Source organism: Chroicocephalus ridibundus, chromosome 6 (assembly GCF_963924245.1).
Source record: "Chroicocephalus ridibundus chromosome 6, bChrRid1.1, whole genome shotgun sequence".
Classification (NCBI taxonomy): domain Eukaryota; kingdom Metazoa; phylum Chordata; class Aves; order Charadriiformes; family Laridae; genus Chroicocephalus; species Chroicocephalus ridibundus.
This window is the reverse complement of record NC_086289.1, coordinates 75,324,161-75,344,980: the sequence shown is the minus strand read 5'-3', so window position 1 is coordinate 75,344,980 and position 20,820 is coordinate 75,324,161. Positions and strand designations below refer to the sequence as shown.

Below are 20,820 nucleotides of genomic sequence, written 5' to 3'. Positions count from 1 at the left end.
ACCACCAATCCCTACACGAGTGGTAGCAACACTGAAAGCAAACTCATTTAAAAAAAAGAAAAAACAAAGGATACTCAAAAATCTTTATCAAGTTTCCTGCCAGAACAGAAGCCCTGGGTGAGGTCCCGTGGAAGCACAGCCCTGTTTCACGGCTGACCGTCAGTATTTTCAGCCACTGCCCCTGCCAGGGGAAGGGCAATACGGTGTTACGTTTGCAGATGGCACCAGCTCAGGGCTGCAAGAACACCACAGGACAAGAAAACACTGAAAATCATCTTGACCAACCAGACGCATGGAAGACTGAAAGATACAGCAGTTAGACACGATGAACTGCATCTACAAAAAGAGATTAAACGCCCGTATGGGAGTTCTCTAGAAAAAGATCAAAAGGCTGTAGCTGATGCCAGGCTGACTGTGAGTCTGTGGTGTCACCCCATTGAGCAAACGGCCTTCAGCTCCGAGGAGGATGGAGGAGCAGTGGGAGCCACAGCTGAAGCGCTGTCAACCAACCGGACAGCATCCAGGGCAGCGGAGCATGAGCCACAAGGGATCCTAAGAACATGACATCCAATGCAAGGCTGAACAATCTCAAAAGCAAAGAGCAAACAAATTAGGGTCATTTAGCCTAGAGGAGGGGAAACTTGGGATATACTAGCCCATCTTCCCATGTATGAGAGACCGTTCCACTGAGAAAAGGGTACACTCTGAAGGACAAAGAAGAACAGAAGGCGGCCTAAGTTATAGCTAGGAAAACTTAGTTTGGATATTGGAAAAATAAATACAAATTCTTTTCTTCTGGAAAAGGATAATTAATAACCAAGAGAAGTCACACGGGAAGGTTGCAATGCCTCTGTAACACAAGGGCTTATATCTAGGTCACTCCAGTCTATCTTTAATTGAGCCTTTCCTGGGGCTACATGACTCACCCAAATCCTTCCTACCTCCAGAGTTCTGACATGGAGAAGCAGATGATGGCAAAAGACAACAAGACAGATAGTAAAACAGTACTACTTCAGGTAACAGGCCAAGAAAATTACTACAATAAAAACCAAAAAGCCTTAAGACATGGAACAAAGGTGAAATTAAATTTGGAACTGTTAAGTTGTTCGATAGGGAATCAATGATTGCTGGAAGTGGTGAGTTTCAGCATGAGCATCAGACATCCCTAATCTTTGAACCGACTTTGTGCTGTAAACACAATTCTCCTTGTTCTTTGACGCCAAGTGAAAGGACAAGCGATGAAAGAGGTGGAAAGGGCACTGCCAGTTCCACTACTGAAGCTGCAGAAAGTGCCTTTGCTGCTGTGCTGCTCTGCTTGTGAAACCAGGCTCAGACCTTGATTCCCGTCAAATAACAACTGGCACTACACAAAACTCCAACAGAAGATACTTCTTCACCAGTTAACTACCGAGGGTGATGAATAAGCTACATAAAAAATGGCTGGTATAAGCAACCAAGAATTTTCTTTCATCGCTGAAGTTCTCTAACATGGGGCATTAGGTATGTTCACATTCAGGAACATAATCCTCTCAAACATATACATTTTTGTATTTGGCATCATTACTACAGAAACATTCTGCTTCAGAAAGAAAGCTGTTCAGCGGAAAGAAGGGAGAAAAAAAAAATGGGAAATTTTTCAAAGAGATTTGAAGGAGAATAAACTTTAGATGACAAGCCGTGGAAGGCTGCTGTAGTCACATGCTGGGGTACGAACGCTTGTTTAAAGATCAGCGAGGAGTAGGGAAACAAAAAGTAGACAGGGGAAAGGACTGGAAGAAATACATGAAATGCCAAAAGCAAAAAGAAAGGAACTGTTCAAAACTTTAAGAAAAGACATACAAGTATGAAAGTAAAATTAAAAAAAAATGTACCTGTTAAATGCTGACACAAAATTTAAAGACAGAACCATGTTTGTAGCAGAAGCATTTTGGATACCTGACATCAGTGACACATTATTTCTAACTCAATCCAGAAAATGCCACAATAGAAGTGTTTTGCAAGCAAGAAAAAAAGCTTGCTTAATTAGTGAGACCAGGTACACAGCTCTTCTATCTCAGAAAATGTCTGGCACCCACAAAATGCCAGCCTTGCTCACTTCGGAAAGTCATACTCTGCAGCCTGAAAAAATTCCACTCTAAACCAAACAGATGTAAAGCAGGGCGAAAACAGAAAAAGCAAAGAAAGCGACTGGCAGGCTTCTGATGGTGATAAATGCTCATCTCCATGCCACTTGCTGAAAGTTATTAACAGATAAATTAAAAATTTCAGAGTGGCTAGGGTATCACTGATTTTTTTCCAAAGTATTTCTATGCCCTTTTTAGGCCACTATCTGAGCACCTGAAAGTTGATGAGTTTAATGATATTTTCATTATGAAGAGTAAAGACTTCCATACAGCTCAAGTCTAACTGCAGGAGCACTTCTGTCAACAGAATTCCTGCGCTGAAGTGAGGAATCTATTTTCCGAATCAGAATCTCAGGCCACATGAGTTTAAACTAAAACAATTTAAAATTGCCGTCTACACACATTTGAGACTGTTTTGTTGAAATTTATGATGGAGAAAGCAGAAAAGCTGTGCAGTCAGCAGATCTATGGAGCTGGCACAAGCAGGGCAGGCTGGGGACGAGGCCCTCTCCCGTTGTCAGAGCTGTGGTTGGAAAAGGACACCGCCTTCGCAACCTCAGTGACTTGATGGCAGCCACAGCCGGAAATACGTGTCAGAGCTGGGAAGAGAACCCAGATTTCCTAAGTTTCATTGTCTGTAACTACGAAAGATCATTTGAAGTTACCCAACAACCCTGTCATCACATCATTAGCCGGTGAGACCCCAGCCAAGCAGATCGTCTAGAGAAATTTTAATTACACATCTCTCCAAGGAAAGTTCTGCACAGACATTGAACTTAATTCTTCAAGAATTTAAACGCCTTTAACTTTTCTGTAACTATGGGGCTGGTCACAGATCCTGCTTCTGACACAAAACGGATCTGTAGTCCAAATTCCTGCCCAGCAAAGGGATTTTGCATAGTATCTGTATGCAAGTCAGCAAAGAGGTGCAGAAAGCACACTGTTTCCTAATTTCACTTATTAGACAGTTTTTTCTCTTTCTAATGTCGTTATCAAACTCAGCTGCAAAACTAGGGTAACACGCCCTTGTCAAAGGATCTCTACAGCTACACAGCATGAGCAGAGAATCCCAAAATTAAATTTTGAGTCTTGCAAAAGAGATTCAGTTGTCACCAATGTCTTTCAACAAAAGTTAGTTTACCAGCAGTGATTTCAGCCTAAGTGCATAGATCATTGACTTTGTAACAAATAAAGCTGAGTTTATTATAAAAACGGGTATTTAAGCCTTCTTAATCAGGTGTATTAATGAATCAACTGCAAATAAAATAAAATTTGACCATAAGATTAAGTGACAAAAAAAAAAAATCTGTCTGATTTCCCCCTTCGTGATGCAAATTAAATCCTCATTTATTGTTGATTATTATTATCAACATAATCCTCATTATGTTGATAAATCAGCCATTCAGCTGATTTATCAACATAAACCAGGCATTATCCACCCCTGGAACACAGCTCTCATACTTAATCTTCAATACACACTTCTCCAATAGACATTTTGCACCCAGATAAATTTGATGTGTTTGTTTTTGAAAATAGTGTAAATGAATGCCATTTACACACAACACACAGATGTCTGAGTCAAGTTGATTTATAAAGCAAAAACCAAAATAACTTTTTGGAAAAAAAGAAAGAAGTGGTTTGTAGTTTTCCTTTTTTATAAATTCATAATGACTCTAACCAAAGCCAAAGTAATTTTTACTAAACCTCTTCACCAGTGATTTTGCTAGTGTTCTGAAAGTTAGACAAAATCATCCTCCGCGTAATAAATAGGCTCCTTGAAAATACCACAGAAAACATATCCTGGGGAACTGAGGAGAAATTTTTGACTGCAATTTTGTGCTATTTCTTTCATGAAAGAAATGGCCTTCAACAGCCACCTCTCCTCCAAATAACCCCTTCCTACTTTTTGCCTCCACCTCCGTCACTGTGCTAGGAGAACTGCCCATGGAGCCATACGTAAAGTGGACTGGAAAACTGGGCTGAGAAAAAGAAAAATTACGTTTCCTAAAAGAACTGCTGCTATGTGACCAATTTTCAGTGAAAGGGGTTTGAAATACGGAAGTCTCAGTTAGAGCCTCTTCCTCCTTTCAAAAACCACACTGAGCACTGCTAAGGAAAGTAGTAGTTCCCCCAAAAGCCCTTTGGACATCAGGTAGTAGTTAATAAAACTAATAAATAGAAGAAAACTCGATCTCAGGAAGCCTTTTTCCTAGGGAGGTGACTGACTGACCCTTGCCGCAGAAACAGAACACCACATTTTTTGGCAAACAGCCTAAAAGCTGCTATTACTCTGCTGCCAAGATATACTTTGATTAAAGGTGTTTTGAGGAAATGGATTTTCTCGCTTTGGATTTCTTCTGAATATACATGGAATACTTTTCCCTTTGTCAGATAAGATGATCTATTCACACTCTATGCACACTTTCAGAAGTCTGTGTAAATCTGTACTGAAAACAGTCAGCCAATAATCCCTTCAGTCATATAACTGGGCAGTAGTCAAACTGCATTTGTCGTATCAAAGGTTGGCGTGAAGGAAGGAACAGCCTCTCACAGCAATTTCCAACGCTGCTCTAACAACCGAGGCAGTGAATCAGCTGAAGCACCCTGAGGTTTACATAGTGCCACGCAAATTGTTCGTCCTCTCTTAAATATCACTGCAGTAAAGAAATAAAAGACATGCACTATTCATGCAATTTCCTCTTCCTGCTTACTATAGCTACAGTTGTTTAAAATATCTGGTAACAAATCATGTTGTAACCTCCTAAATAACCTATAACCAGACTACATTATTTTGTGAAAACAAATGCTCGAGGAAACAAGGCCTGAGAAATCATGAAGCAATAATCCTTCCTTTTGCCAAGTTAAAAAAATGCCTAGTACTGTATTTAGAAAAGTCATATCGGTGCTTGGGGCTAAGTCTTAGTTACATACAGCTCAAGTTCTTATTTTACCTTATTTTCTCAAAATACCTACCAAAATAACTTGGAAAAGTCCCTACTTAAAATGTCTCCCTCAGTAGTGGAGAATTTTAACAGAGATTTAGGTAGACTGCTTAATTTTGATATACCCTAACTTCACATCATTTAGGGAACTAGCTTTCTTGTCGTCCCGTACAATCCAAACGACTGTATTTACAAAGCACAATCCATTCTGGACATCATATAATAACCAAACCTAGCACTTTATAACAGCTACCTTTTTGTGACTGTCTTCAACAGGATTCCAAGCTTCGCATTATTTCTACAGGATCATTAGAATTATCCAAATGCCTATAACACATTCCTCGTTTGTTGCTTTATTTTAGGCTGCTCCCTTTCACACCCAGACACACAGATTATGAAAATTATCAATAATGGACAGATTCAGTGATACTTTTGCTCTAACTCTTTAAGGGTGATTCTGTTAAGAGTACGAAACATTTGTACACATACATGTAATTTTGCCAGTCAAACTCCGCACCAAGAAAAAATTTACATGACTAGTAATGCCAGCTCAAGCAAAACGAACTTCATGAGTTTTATCTGCCATTAACGGCTCACCAAAAAACTGTATTTGTGGGATGTCAAGACACATCCGATTTTATCAGCGTCCTCCAACCACACATTCTGCGCAACTTGGATACAATGGCAAGTTTTAAGAAAACTGGCTGTCTATACTGTTGCAGAGGGGAAAATGTGTGAGTAATAAGCAATGAATTAGGAAATCACTAAAGAAGAGGAAAATGACTGCAGAGTCTTCTGGCAAGAATCAGGCACACACATGGCAAAGCGATCTGCACCTGAGATGACAGAGACTTTACAATAAATGTGTCTTCAGCTCTAATAAAGCAAGTAATTTAGTTAACATTCCGATTCTAAGAAGCAAGCCTCAAGGACATGACTAGTGGCTCCCAAACAACTTTGCAAGGCCATTCAGTGCTCTCTAAACTTTTTTTCCTTAAAAGATGCATTATGATAAAATTCCAAGAGGTCTAAGAGAAGTTGAGGCTTGACAGTAGCTATGGTCCAAAATGTTTGGTCTTTTGCTGTGATTCCCAAAGCAGCCCATGGCTCTAAAGGAGCGGGAATGATGATGTCTTTGACGTTCCGACCACACAGTTTTCATTTCAGCACTAACACTTTTCCTCTGTGGGCTCCAGCAATTCCTTATCCTCGTGTGCAGCACCACCTCCCTCTCAGACACCTACCAACGGAGAGCGGGCAAGATTTTCAAAGTTGAAGGGCAACTTTAGACACCCAATGGGAGGCAACTATAGGGCATCATATTTTGTAAAATGAGAATTGAGATCTCAAATCAATAGCCACTTCTAAGAACGCTGCTCGAAACATAGGAAGTACTTTGAACATGGAAAGTGCTAAAATTCTGCAATAATCAATCACACAGAAATGCCAGTTCCTAAACAAAGTCACACTAAGAAATACAGAACCAGTACAGTAAATGAAACATTCAACAAACAAATCCTTCATATACCTTGCATAACCATAGTATCTAAAAAAAAATAATTTAAAAAAGACCTAATTGTATCCTTTCTGCACATTCCCTGTATTTGTTTAAGTCAGTTTATATCAGAAATACTTTTCTTTGCTTTTCAATATTAAATAAGGCATTCAAATCTGTGACAGGTTATGAACTTTGTTTTCACTTAAAATTAGAACGCAGTTCCAATTTTGTAGCTAGCAATTTTACCATATACAAAAGCTAAATTTGTCAAGTCCATGACAGGACAAATACCGAAGAATCACACATTCCTACATGCACTATTATCTTAAAATAAAATGCTGTTTACCCCACTACTCTGAAGAGTCATTTATAAAACTATTTCACACAAGCATGAAGGGCTCCTGTTCTGGGCTACTCACATGACCGTTATCCCATATGAATATTGAAAACTACTATTTTCAGTATTTAGCTTGGTCCCAGTAGGCAACAGCTGCTTAGGCTGACCAGCTCCTGCACTGCAAGTCTAATTCATATATCCCCTCAGTATGAAAAAAAAAACTTTTCCAAAATTCTTCCCCCAAAACCATCCCTAAATAATAAATCTTAAGGCTTTTTCAAAATCTGTACCAAAATTATACTGACAGTTGCTCTGACAGTTGTTGCTCAACAAATTTAACAGGAAGAGAATTTAGTTCATAGCTATAACTGTCGAGGTCTTCCTTTTAACATGCCTTGATAAAGCCTGCTCTGTAAAACTGTAATGGTCAGGTCTGGGTTCATATTCATCAAATACGACTAAGTTTTAATTCCATTTCAAACACGATTTATGATCTAAGCATCAGTTTAATGTCCTGCGTTCAGACATGTCTACAAACTAGTTTATCCCTATAGCTCCCGAAATCTTAAGCTTCCTTTCTATTTTGTTGCAATTCTTTTTCCAAACAGGTACGTAATTATCTGCAAAAACTATTTCCAAAACGTCGAAGGGAACAGTAACAGAGTAACAAGATGTAGCAACATATAACAAAATATACTTTTTGGTATAAACCACATAAAACTTCTTTCCCTGCTGAAATATTCCAGGGTGAAAACAAACAGTTTGCCTTTTGTCTACATCATTATCTCTCCTGCCCATTTACAGGAAAGCTCTCCTTTCCCATGCTTATTTTTACCCAAAGTAAACAAGTAAAAAAACCAAAACCATCCACTTAAGTCAAAGAATGTGGAAGGCCAAGGAATTGCAGAGTTTTGTTTTTTTAAATCACAGTGTAGCTGTTGGTTCTACTTTCTATCTTTTCTATCATAGTCTGTACTATTGCTAAGTGGTTTTGGTGTGTTTTTCCCCAACAGCAGCTGAAAAGAGATTTGTATAAAAAAAAGAGTCTATCTGTAAATAAGTCACCTGTGTTTTGCTGGAAGATATGACCTTGCATTCACAGTAGCACTCTGTCAGATCTATTTTGCTGCAGTTCTTATCTGCTAGCTTATAAACAGATTTTGTGCCAGAAATTAAAGGATTTTTTTTAAAGGTATACTGTAGATACCTTTTGCCAGTGAAATAGGTACAAAAAGAGTCATAACTATTGAGGACACCACAACACAATAAAGAAAAACAGGTGACAGATCACTAGCGAAAGGCACAAGTCATGATGCATTTAATTAAATTTAAACACATTATTATATTTTTCTTTAATAACTCCTATCTCTCCACCCCAGAAGAAAGCAAACAGAAGTTTTAATGAATTCAGCCAACCCATCCAAAACTAGAAAAACGAATACCAATGATATCCGAAACACATGTTGAATGCTATTAAATTCGGCACGTATTTACTTGCCTTAGATTATGAATTTTACTTTCTGATGAGAGTTCAGAGGCAACCTCCTAGCAATAAACAGAGGCATCCACCCTGACCATCCCCCCCGATACCACCTACTGACCAGAACATAAAAAGCTTTTGCTCTTTGTCAACAAAATAATATTTTTCTCCCTCAGTCACAGAAAACATAAACAGACAGTAGCTATTAGCAGAGCGGGACCCTGTTAGTGCAGGAATGTCATATAGTCAATGAAATGGTCATAGTATTGTGTGACAAGTGGAAGCTTAACACAATAAAAACTTGCTGCTTAAAATGCTCATGGCTAGGAAAAAAAAACAACCCACAAAAACGATGGGACAAGATACAGGTCAACATCCAAGTCTCACAGCAAGGCAGCACATCAGACAGCCCTGATTTTCCTGTTTTTAAAATGGTCTCTGAAAGAAGCAGTGTCAAGACTGGTTTGATTAGGTTTTGGTAGGTGATTTTTAAATTTAGAGTTTAATTTTTATAAAACAAGATTTAGAAATTACACACAGGACAGAACGGATGTCTCTGCCTGGAAGAGACAGCTGGCTGAAGCCAGGGCCAGGCTCTGCAGGCTTTGGAACACGCTGTGCTGCAAACGCATTAGCCTTCAGCAGCCGCAGAGTATAAAAAGAAAATAAGGTTAAAAGACCCAAAGACAATGGGAGGACTAGTTCATCACATCACGGAATATCTAGCAAATAAATAGGGCCACACTTTATCCTGTGTGAAGTTACAAGAGCGGGATCGTTAACCCTCAGCTCTCAAAGTACTGTAACCAAAGCAGTGCAGCCTTTGGGCTGTTCTAACAGGCATCTCGCTGATCCTCCAGTGACAACACGTGAGGTATTAGCTGGGCAGTCTGAAGCAAAGGAACACTTTTGAGCAAATACACATTTAGTTTTCTAGTATACAATAACACACACCCACTTAATTTTAGCCAAAAAGGGGAAAAGGCTTCAGTGATGATGAAGAAATGATGGGGGAAACTGTGCTCCAGAAAAGCAACATGATTTCAGAAGCTAGGATTCTTGGTCACTGGATTAGCTCAAAGTACTTTCAGCATTCAAAAAACACAGGGAATTTTTCGGGGGGGGGGGCGGGGAGGGCATGGGGGGAGAGAGGGAAGAAGTAACTGAACTGGTTCAATTCTATAAAACGATTAAGTGAAAATAATACACATGTCAGTACAAACAATGAGATCAAATGCTCTCCACCTTGTTCAGAATGCCAACATAGAATCATAGAATCATTTAGGTTGGAAAAGACCCTTGGGATCATCGAGTCCAACCATCAACCCCACTCTACAAAGTTCTCCCCTACACCACATCCCCCAACCCCACATCTAAACGAGTCTTAAACACATCCAGGGATGGTGACTCCACCACCTCCCTGGGCAGCCTATTCCAGTGTCTGACCACTCTTTCTGGGAAGAATTTTTTCCTAATGTCCAGCCTAAACCTACCCTGCTGCAGGTTGACGCCATTCCCTCTTGTTCTATCGCTAATTACCTGTGAGAAGAGACCAGCACCAACCTCTCTACAGTGTCCTTTCAAGTAGTTGTAGAGAGTGATGAGGTCTCCCCTCAGCCTCCTCTTCGTCAAACTAAACAGTCCCAGCTCCTTCAATCGCTCCTCATCAGATTGATTCTCCAGGCCCTTCACCAGCTTCATTGCCCTCTTCTGCATTCGCTCCAGCACCTCGATATCTCTCTTGTATTGAGGTGCCCAAAACCGGACACAATACTCAAGTTATCACAACTGCATCAATACTCAAGTTATCAACAACTGCAGTTATCACAGAATGCCATCTGCCCCTCTCAGAACATCTGAACAGATACCAACACCTGGAAGGAAAGGGAAGAACAGCCCAAAAATACAGTGCTGACCTATTTAAGGACATTTCCCTTACGAAGAGAAGAAACTTTTCATTAGAACGCACCCAAAAGATGAACAAGAACTCTCCCACAGATATTGTCCTGGGGGTGTGTGTGGGGTGTGACAGGGACAATCAACACAGAACAGTCAGACATGCCCTGCAATCACCTCTCAGTGCAGGCCACGTAGAACTTTTGGAGCAGCTGAACTCCTGATGTCCGTCCAAGCCTGAACCTTCTTATAACTACAAAATAAAATAGTCTGGTAACTAGGTTTTCCAGTTAAAGACACCAATCCAAAGGAATTAATCTATACATTTTGTCTTTGACTTGGTAAAATATCAAAGTTGCATTCACCTGGATACCTCGCTCTGCATAGCGTGAGAGTTGTTGTTGTCAGTGCACAACAGCATTCAGGTTCTGAAGTTGTAGGAAGCTACTCTGCCAAATACAGCACTATTCTGCTTCTCGAACTGTCACTTATAAAAGAGAGACCAGGCAGGTAGCTCTTAGGTTTTCTCCATGCAGTATCTTTTGTACATCACTGAACTGCCAGATAACAAATCTAAAGGCTCAGACTCCGTGTAACAGCAACTAGAAGGGAAATGCAGAGACACTTCTTCACTTGACAGGGCTAACAGTTCAAAATTATGCAGCTAAGATCATCCACACAAGGGTATTCTATTGCAATTTTTGGAGATCTCCTTGCCAGACAACTGAGATTGTCATTACTTTCGGTTAATACCACTGCAACAGCTCCTGTACATCACCAGGGCATCAGCACTGCTAGAAATCTATCAAACTGGAAGTGGTACAGAAAGCCACTGAGTGCTACAAACCCCACTCGGTACTCTGGCTTGGTGTTGGCACTGCACAGCTTGACCAGGAAAGCCACAACAGCGCCCTGCCATACACAGACCAGCTGCATGGTCTAACCCATCATATTTGGAAGTGTAAATAAAGTGTACTGTTCCTGAATGTTAACGATGCTTCCTATGAACTGCTGCTTACCTGGTTGCTTTTTTCCAAGCAGAGTTGGCTGTGCCTCTGGTGTTACACAACCCTCAAACCCACATCCCTGCTGTCTTCCTGAGATCTCAAGGTAACACAACTCAAGCATCTTTCCGGCTCAAAACTTATCTTTGAAAAACATCAGGGCATTTTACTCAAAGCAGTGAATTGTACCCCGTTAGTCTCTACATTCTGTTATTACTAAAACTTAAGTACGTCCAACTATTTACTTGATAATGATATAATATAATACTATTAACTAGAAAGTTGCATGCTGTTAATGACTTACTACACAGTACATTTAGTACGGGACAGCATTAGATGAAGAAAAACTGATAAACTCTCCGTGTAGGGTGGTGTTAATTGTTTCTGAACAAACAAAACACACTGAAGGCCAAGACACCAAACCAAACTGATGATTTCCAAGAGAATCCCACATAGGCACTGAAGACCGAGCAACAGCATTACTGTCACCATCCTCTGTCACGCAACAAACCACTGCTATTTGAAAAGACAAACAGCACCTTAGTTATTTGTCTTTCGTCCAAAACTGTTCTGGACTTGTAAGACCATAATACAGTCCGACGTTCTCAGCATGTCTCCCATTCCCAGAGGACTCATCACCCCTTTATGTGGCTACACAGCCACGCAGAGATTTTCACAGACTAAAGCACAGCAAAGTCACCACTTCAAGAACTTAGCTGAAATAACTTGAATTCCATAACAGGTCCTCTCATCACTTACTTCTAAGACCGCCCCCTTCATTTTCCATGCCCCTTTTACAACTCTCGAGAACACAAGTTCTCAAGATCATATACACTCAAGACAATCTTGTTAATTAGTGTATGAAATACTGTCCTCTTAAACAAGAAATTGCAAAACACTGGTTGGTTTCATATAGAGTACTTAATAACTACCTAAAAGCACCTTCAGCAAAGTACCAGTCCCTCCCCCTTTCCCCAGTCCCTTACTACTTTCCAACATTTCTGCACACCAACGTCTTTCTTTTGTACTACTACAACATCCCACTTACATCACTCCCACATATCTGCCTGGTTCCAACCCTCCTCTATGGAAGGGAACACTTTTTCACAAAACTTGTTGCCACATCAAGCACAGGTACAAATACACGCTCTAAAGGCATCCAAACCCACACATTCTTCTCTTCTCCTATCAGAAATAAGTCAGACACAGATTTTGCCACGCTTTGATTCAAATAGTCCGAGTATTCCTTAAACTCCACAGCCATCCACAGTACGAGCAGCCCTATTTCTGCCACCCTACTCTTCTCACTCGCTCTCATTATTTTCTCAGCATCTTTCCCCAGGTTCTCAGCCCTTTGACGTTCTTTTAGAAACTAAACATCATGGCCATATGGAGAAGCAAACGTATGCTGGGATCTACGTTAAACCAACAATTACAGACAGGGATGAGTTGTCTGAGCGTCCCTCGGAAGAAACATGCAGCGTGGTACCTATCTTAGGCTATTTTTCATCTTTATGAGCTGTGAAACAACCAAGCCTTTAACGTCAAACGGGGAGGTTTACAGAAAAGTAAACACAAAACATTTATCATTCCAGTATTTTTTTCCTTAGTACCACGTTTAAACATCTGTTCAAGCATCTTGACTTTTTATTATCCCTTACTTCTACTACACTAATCCTTCCTTGTCAGAACTAGTGCAAGTTTTAAGCAGTTATTTTCCCATCAAAGAGTTTCCTTTAGAAGAACAAAAACCTCTTACTCTAGGTTTACTGCTCATTGTATTACACTGAGTTTTTACTTTCTATTAAGGGCAAACATATTTCTGGAAAGGTGGTCAGTGTACTCACAGAGAGAAAAGCAGTTGTGTTCGATATGTGAACTCCTAGCACTGATGCAGTTCCAAACCCTACAGAACGCTGCTTTAAAAACCACACACACAAACCTCAAGCCACCTTCAAGGGGAAAAAATGATAGCTATGTTATGTCAAACAGGCTTTATTCTAAAAAACTTCCGTACAACTGTAACAGAACAGGAGAGTGCAGTCAGAGCTCAGACAGAGCAATTAACTTCCAGGTCAATAACTCCTGGTGTCACACCAAACTAGGGAGCACTGTTAAGCCAGCGTTGAGAACACCACCGCAACCTCTGTGCTTCACACACAGATCTGGGAAAATCCATGGCCATAGGAAAGAAGGTAGGGGAAGGAAAGGAAAGGAAAGAAAAAAACCAGAAAGAATTTATCTTTTTTTGTAAAAAGCGATGTAACAAATTAAACAAATCATTAGTGAGACGCAAGCTTTAACCATTAAAATATAAAAACCTAACTAATGTAAGTTCTTGTACTAACCTGGGCAACATCTGGGATGCAAGGTAACTCCAATGAACGGAAAAACTATGTTTGTAAATACAGCATTTAGAAGTAATTCCTCCCCTTGAGAAAAGGCATGAGAAATACTGCTGGAGGGGGCACAGGAAGCCCTTTAATCAAATCAAAACAGCCAAACCTGATGTACTTCCCTGCTATAGCACCGCAGATGTTACAGCCACGGCCGCCTTACTTCCCTCGCACGGTGTAATACAAGCACAGCAGCCTGTTCAGAGGCAGACATCCTCTCTCCGCAGCCTTTTTCAAGTGGTTTCCCCCCCGAAAAGCATCTCACGGATGTTTTTCTTCCATTTCTCGCCACTTTGAAAGCCGTAACGCACAGACAGCGGGGAGGGCTGCAAAGCTCTGGGGCACAGGGAAATAGAGACGGGCGAGACGGCGCACACCAGGTGAAAAAGCCTTGGGAGATTTCGCAAGGTGAAGGAGGAAGAGAAGCAGCAAATCCCCGAAGTGTCGCTCCACGGAAAAAGGCACCGTCATTCCTGCGTGGAGAGAAGTTTGGGGAGCCCTTCCCGAAGGGGGCCACAGGTAAGAGAAGGCACTTTCCTCTCCCTCAGCAGGATTTCAAGGGAAAAAGAGAAACACAAAACAAAACCCAAAACCGAAACACCCCAAACCCTCCGAATATTAAAATTAAAAAAAACAGACAACAGCGTTCCAAGCGCATCCTGCGGGTCTCCCCAGCCCCACACCTCCCCGTTCCCGGCGGGGGGAGGACTCTCCCTCACACACCGCGACCCCTCAGCCGCCCGCGGCCCCGCTCCCCTCGGGCAGAGGCAGCGGGACGGGGCCGCCCCGGAGGGCCGGGCCGGGAGGAGGCGAGCGCCCGCCCGGCCCGGGGGTGCAGGGGAAGCCCCCGGGGGTGCCCGGTGACGGGAGGCACCTACCAGCTGCTGCCGGACCCACCGCAACATCCCCGGCGGGGCGGGTCGCGGCCCCCGCGGCGGGGCCCCCTCGGCAGTGCCGCGCCCTCCGCTGCTGCCGCCGCCTCAGGCTCGCCGCCCGACGCGGCTCCTCGCCATGGCGCAGGGGCCCGACGCCGAGTTAGGAGCGGCACAGCCCGCCCCGCGCGCCCGGCCGCCGCGGCTGCCGGCGCCCCGCCGCCGCCATCACAGGACGCCGCTGACACCCCCCACGCCAACGCCCGGCCCCAGGAAGTGACGTCTGAGGGCGGAGGGGCGGGAAGAGGAGGGGGAGAGGGGAGGGGAGAGGATGAGGGAATGGAGAAGGGTGAGGGGATGAAGGGAGGGGGGTGAGGAGAGGGAAGGGGGGGACGAGGGGATGGGAGAAGGCGGTGAGAGGGTGGTGGGGGGAAAGGGGATGGAAGAGGGGCTGAGAAGGGGCAGAGGAAGGGGGTGAGAGCGTGGAAGAAGGGGATGAAGGGATGGAAGAAGGGGGGAGAGGGGATGGAGGAAGGGATGGAAGAAAGGAGATGGAGGATGAGGGTGAAGCGCCTGATCCGCCCCAGGCCTGGTCCGCGAGGGGTGAAGTGTTGTTCCTCATTTCTTCACTTGAGTTGTTTTTTTTTCTTCACTTCACTCGGGGAGCTGCCGCCTCCGGACCACAAGGGCCATCCCTCACCCGAGCGACCCCAGTCCAGGCGGCCTCCTGCAGGGACTTGGGCAGGGGGCTGGAGGTCTCCCTCCTCCCCATACAGGAGCCGCAGCCTGCCATGTCCCTGCGCCCGTCAGCCTCCGAGACGCCCCTTTTCTAGTGAGGTGAAGCTGCTTCACAACCTCATTATTTCTATCTTTTTTTCCTCCATTAAAAAAAATGCAAAACATGCACATGTTGGAATAAAGGCGCTGAAAAGAGGCCTGATAACCACTGATTTAAACCTAAGAAGCAACAGCACAGGGTGTAGGTATCCCAGGTGCTGGGAGGCTTTTGGCACCTTTCTCTTTTCCTGAGCCTGGCAGCGTTGTGCTAAACTGCTCTTTGGTTACAGCTGGATGTTGAAATGTGTTGGTGTCAGGCGGTGATCTCTTTGAAATCTTCCGTTTTGCTCCGAAAACAGCTGCTACTTATGAAAACAAAACTGCGTTCAGCTTCAGACACTTACGCACACCGACACCAGGCTGCAGCTTCTGGGCCTGTGTGGCTAAGAACTAAAGGAGATTATTTTAAGCAGTAAAGACCTGAGTATTTGTGACCAAATGCTGTTGTCAGTGAAGTCAATGACAACTTTGACGCTGACTTAGAGAGCAGCCTTTTTGTGTGTGAAGATCAGAGTGCTGTTCCTGCCATTCCCATTTGTTTCCCCGTAATTATGAAATACGGCCACAAATCATATCTGCCATAGAGCTAATGTAGTTTTCAGTGTTCAGTTAGAAATTTAGGATGTAATTCATCATTTAAGATAGATGATACAATGGCTGAACAACTGACTCTTGTGGCAAATGCTGATGGTTTAAGCATCAGCATTTAATTAGAAAAATAGCCTTAAAACAGTGGGGAATAAGACTATTTTTATCAGGCACTTAGGAAAGCTAATGTTAGCAAAACTCTGTAATAAATGCTAAGCATTATTTCAAAACATTTAAATACATCAAAGCCGAGTTTCAAACAGCTTGTGCTGCCCTATTCATCTAATGTGAAGTCTGAAATAACAGAGTGATTTCACAGCTATGGCACGTTGCCTGGAGAGTGGCCTTAAGCCAGAAGCTTAACTGATACGCTTGATATTCTGCTCCTCCATTATCATCAGATGTCGAACAGGGTCCTCACCACTACACGCGAAACATCGTATGCCATTTCTCTGAAGAGCCAGTGTATTTGTCGCTGTGTCGCTGCCAAATTCAAGCATGAGTTGCACTTTCTGCAAGCCTCTGTTCCCAGGGCTTGCGGTGATGTTACATAAAGCAGCTCCGCGCTTCCCGTTCCATCTTGCTGTAACGATACTATTTCACCAGACAAAACTTGGAAGCAATTTACAAGTGATTTGAACCCCGCAGTTTATATTTTTCACTTAAAAAAAAAGTATATATTTTAGTGGATGAAAGTATATTGGTAGGATGAAATTATTTTGCTGGGTGCGGCAGAAGGCTCCGACCATATTCCTTTTCCAATATTCAGCAAAATTCCAACAGAGTGACATCCTTGCCTCGCATTCTGCCTAGTAAAACGTCACACCTTTTAAATTGTTCAAAAGCCCACACTAGACATTTATGAAGTTTCATCTCACCCTTGAGAGGTAAATAGTTTTCAGAAGAGAAAAATTAAAGCAGAGCAGCCAAGCCAGATATTGATTAGCCAATAACACTCCACAACTTCTGAAATCAAAGGTCAACTGTATTAAGAATTAAGATTCCCAGCTCAGAGATCCTACTTTAAAATATTGCCCTGAAGCCTCACCTGAATTTGTACATCTGGTTTATACAGAAAAAAAAAAGCAACTGCTGAATAAAAAAGTCATTTTCTGATACGAAGATTAGGTTTAACCCGTCGCCGAGGCTTTCTCGATGAGACTCCAAGCGTTCCAGCGGAGAAATACTCTGTGAGAGCAATGATTTCAGATGTTTGGTTAGCAAGATGAGGACACAAATGTTGTCTGATATAAAAATGTGTACACAAACATAAAAGCATGCGCTTAAATGTTAGGTCCAGCAAGCTTTTAATTATAAGTGCATGAGTAATTCTTATGTAATTGATGGTACTACTTTTAGGTTTATAAAATTAAACATTGGTAACCACAGAATCGTTGCCTGAACATGCGCGCATCAAATTGCCTTGGGGGCTGCTGGCGTTGCTCCCTGGGCTTGTTCTTGTGCGAGCCATTCAGGCTGTTATTCTCAAACGGTGTTTTGGGGCCACTCTTCAGCAGGAGCTGGCGACGCGTTGGCTATGTGGCTACATATGATGAGGCCACACAGCCGTATGTAGGGTATATGATGAGAAGAGGTGATGAGAGGAGACGAGCAGTATGGCACTGCTGCCCGAGGCGCAGCTGCCTCCAGCATCCCTGCCCTTGAGAACCTTTCAGCTCGGCGGCTGGACCCTTTTTTTCCCCTGCCACATCCCTGGGCACACCAGCCGCATCCCAGGTTGCTGCCGCCATGCTCGGGAGGCACGGGATGGCCCAGGGTCCTCTCTGGGGCACCGGCAGCGTGGCGGGGGGACAGCCCTGGTCTTGTGCTGCCGCCAGCGAGCACCGGTGTCCTTTGGGGCCAAACAGGAAAACAGCGGCGCCTAGGAGAGCGGAGCAGGGATGTAGGTTTGTGTAGCAAAGGACTAGTAATAGCCCCTCACAGTTCACCGTTTTCCTGGCGGAGAATTCCTCTCACTCATTGCTTTGCTTTTAATTACGTATTTTGTCATTTCTTTAAATGACTATTTTAATCTATGCGTTATTTACTTAGGTAACTACGGTGCTAATTAAAAATGTACACTAACTATAAAAATGCCCGGTTTGTTTCTAATCCGTAGAGAGAGAGAGCTGCCTGAGAGACACGGGGCTTCTTCAAGGCATCTTTATTCCACAGGCATTCAAGCGCTGGCTGAAGCACCAATTATATACAGATAATCAGTGGCTGATTTTCAGTCACAAGGCCTTCATCTAAACACACACGTGGGTTCTCACCTACAGCAACCAGTCTTCAGGGAAAAAGTAAGAGCTAGAAAATGCACGGAGCTTTTTAAAGGAAAGCCTTGCCTGTAGTTTGTTGTTTCGTTTTTGTGCCCCGCCAGAAATAAGATCAGATTAAATTACAGGGTGCACAAGGTGACATTTCCAAGACACACACTGGATCTACACAATAGTGCATTATTTTGTTATTTCTTCTTCTTACCCGTTCTCTCAATTGCTAAAACCTGGATCCTGATGTAAAACCTCAGCTTTCTATTATAGGTTTTTTTTTTTCTTTTCGCTTGAAAGCCTTGTTTACAGTGTGGAGCTTCAACCTCTACCCAGCACATGGAGCTGCAGCGAGCCGGACCCCGGAGCGCCGGGCTGGGGGCTCCGTGCTGCAGGGGGAGGGTCCCCTGCGGGCTCACAGAGGACTTCGCACCCCACCAGGCTCCACAAAAGGATGCTCTGCGCTTCCACGATCCCCTGGCTGTGTGCGAGAGCCTGGCCTGCTAAACACAAGCGATAGAGTTTAGGGTCAGCGCTACCCAGTTTGCAAGGCCCCCGGACAACAGCGGGCTGGGAAAAGTGCCGTACTTCATCCTCCCTTTCAGCCTCACTGTTAACTTTTTAATTATGTGTTGCCTGTAAGCCATAATGTTTGGCTTGTGGCTTTCTCTAGAACTGCTTTTGTTTCTCAGGGAAGCGGTCCAAGACTAGAGGAAATAGGAAGTGTTTAAAAGCCATCCCTTATCTTCATGAAGCTGAGTTTGGCCAGGGTGAAGAATAAAACTCTAGCTGTTCATGCCCTTTTTTCCTTTCTTCTTTTTTTAAAGGAAGAGTTAATTTTGAACCCAAGGCTCATAAGTTTGAAACATCTTCAACGGCCCTGTCTTGATGGCAACTGGAGGACTCATCGTCTTGCAAAACAGGGGTTTGTGAGGAAATGTGTTAAGATTAGTCAGTTAATTGCTATTTCATCCTGGACAGTGACATCATTATGCTATTCTGTATTATAAACATGGATATCCTTGTAAAATGTGAATTTTTCTCCAGACTCTTTAATGATTCATAAAAATATACTTTTCCAACTATTTCATTCTTACACTCACCCTGTTGCCAGGCAGAAAAGGACGCGTGTCTCAATGTTTGGATTTCTTAGTAAACACTCATAATATATTCTACTGGGAAATGTCTTTGTTTTCTGCTTTGGAGGGTCTCAGTTAAGACCACCGAGTGGATAACGAAAGACTGAATTCTTAGAATAAAATGCATAACGACAGGGACTAGTATCTAGGTCTCCTGACAGTAGTCTCCTAGGACCCTGCCGTGACGGCTGTGACTGGGACGTTCTCCAGGCAGTGGGAGGTAGGAGTTCAAACTTAGGCTCAAAGGTTGAGCCTCAGTTTCTGTGTCGTGGTGGACAAACTACTCAATTTGATAGAGGTTTTCTGAGAGCACCCTCTGGTTCGGACTTTACAAGTCACGTAAGTGTGAAAAAGCTTTGTTACTAAACCTCGGTGGGATTTAGGTATGAGGTAAACTCATCATAACTAAGGGTGTTATCTATATTTTATATTTCCAGGGCTCAAGTTTTCTAGTATTTGAGCTAGCTCATATAAAGCTAGCTTAGAATTCCCTATAATACTCTCAAATTATGACGCAGATATTCCTCAAGGTGTTCCTCGCTGGGCTGTTGGCTGGGTTGTAGCCAAGTTGAATGCTGAAAACCTAACTTGGGTGCCTCTGGGTCTTACCACTGCCAGCAGCAGTGAGCTGCGATTGCACAGGCTCCTCTTCAAGCCTCTTACCTCCACTCAGCTCATCGGGAATAAAGGCAAAATGATCTGGAGTGCCTTAATTCAGTGTTCCCCATCTACTCCCCAGCATTTCGGCACGCGCATCAATGGTAAGTGACAGCGTATTGCCCACTAGCAGTGAGTTTGTCCCTGCCGGTGGAGGGTGACTCCAACTGTGAACCCGCTTTGTAGAAGTGGCTTCAAGAGTGATGGTTACCCTTGCTCAGGGATGTCCATGACAAAGCCCCGGGCTCCGCTGTGTCTGGGTTACACAAACGCCGCAAACAAGGCAGAGACAGGTTGGAGGGACAGGACAGACACCTTGGAGAGGTAAAGAAAATTCCAGCGCCTCATCTAAAACTGATACAGCCACCTTGGGCTGTAGAGGACAAACTCGAAGAGCTTTGCCAATGTTGGCCAGGAACACAGGTTTCAGATGTGTCAGCGGGCATGAGGAGGTCTCACAGATCAAGACAAAATCATGAACTTGCACTTACTCAACACTGTTGAGGCTGTTCATTACTACAGCTGTAAAAGCAATTTTTTCTAACAGAGATGCATTTTATACAGCAAAAGAGTTTAGCAAAAGCATTTGCCAAACAGAATAAGCTGGCCACAAAACCCACTTCTTCCTTCCAATAAAGTGTTTACAGCAAAGTTTTTGGCACTTCAGAAATTGTAAATTGATCACATTGCCAGCTGGTATTTGCTGTGGGACCTGTCTGCATCTCAGAATGAGTATCTTCAGTCTCAAGCACCACCATCCTTCCTATCTAAACCAAGTGCTCAC

The 20,820-nt window shown here is 43.2% G+C and overlaps 1 protein-coding gene across 8 annotated transcripts in view; it reads right to left on the bottom strand.

Moving 5' to 3' along the window:
- Nucleotides 1-14,815, bottom strand: part of ATP11B (ATPase phospholipid transporting 11B (putative)) — a 67,059-nt gene extending 52,244 nt beyond the window's left edge. For all 8 annotated transcript variants that reach the window (XM_063340213.1, XM_063340209.1, XM_063340211.1 and 5 more), the window contains exon 1: nt 14,555-14,815. In XM_063340213.1, coding sequence (XP_063196283.1) covers nt 14,555-14,581 — 27 coding nt within the window. In that variant the 5' untranslated portion in view covers nt 14,582-14,815. The remainder of the gene's footprint in view (nt 1-14,554) is intronic.
- Nucleotides 14,816-20,820: the final 6,005 nt, after the last annotated feature.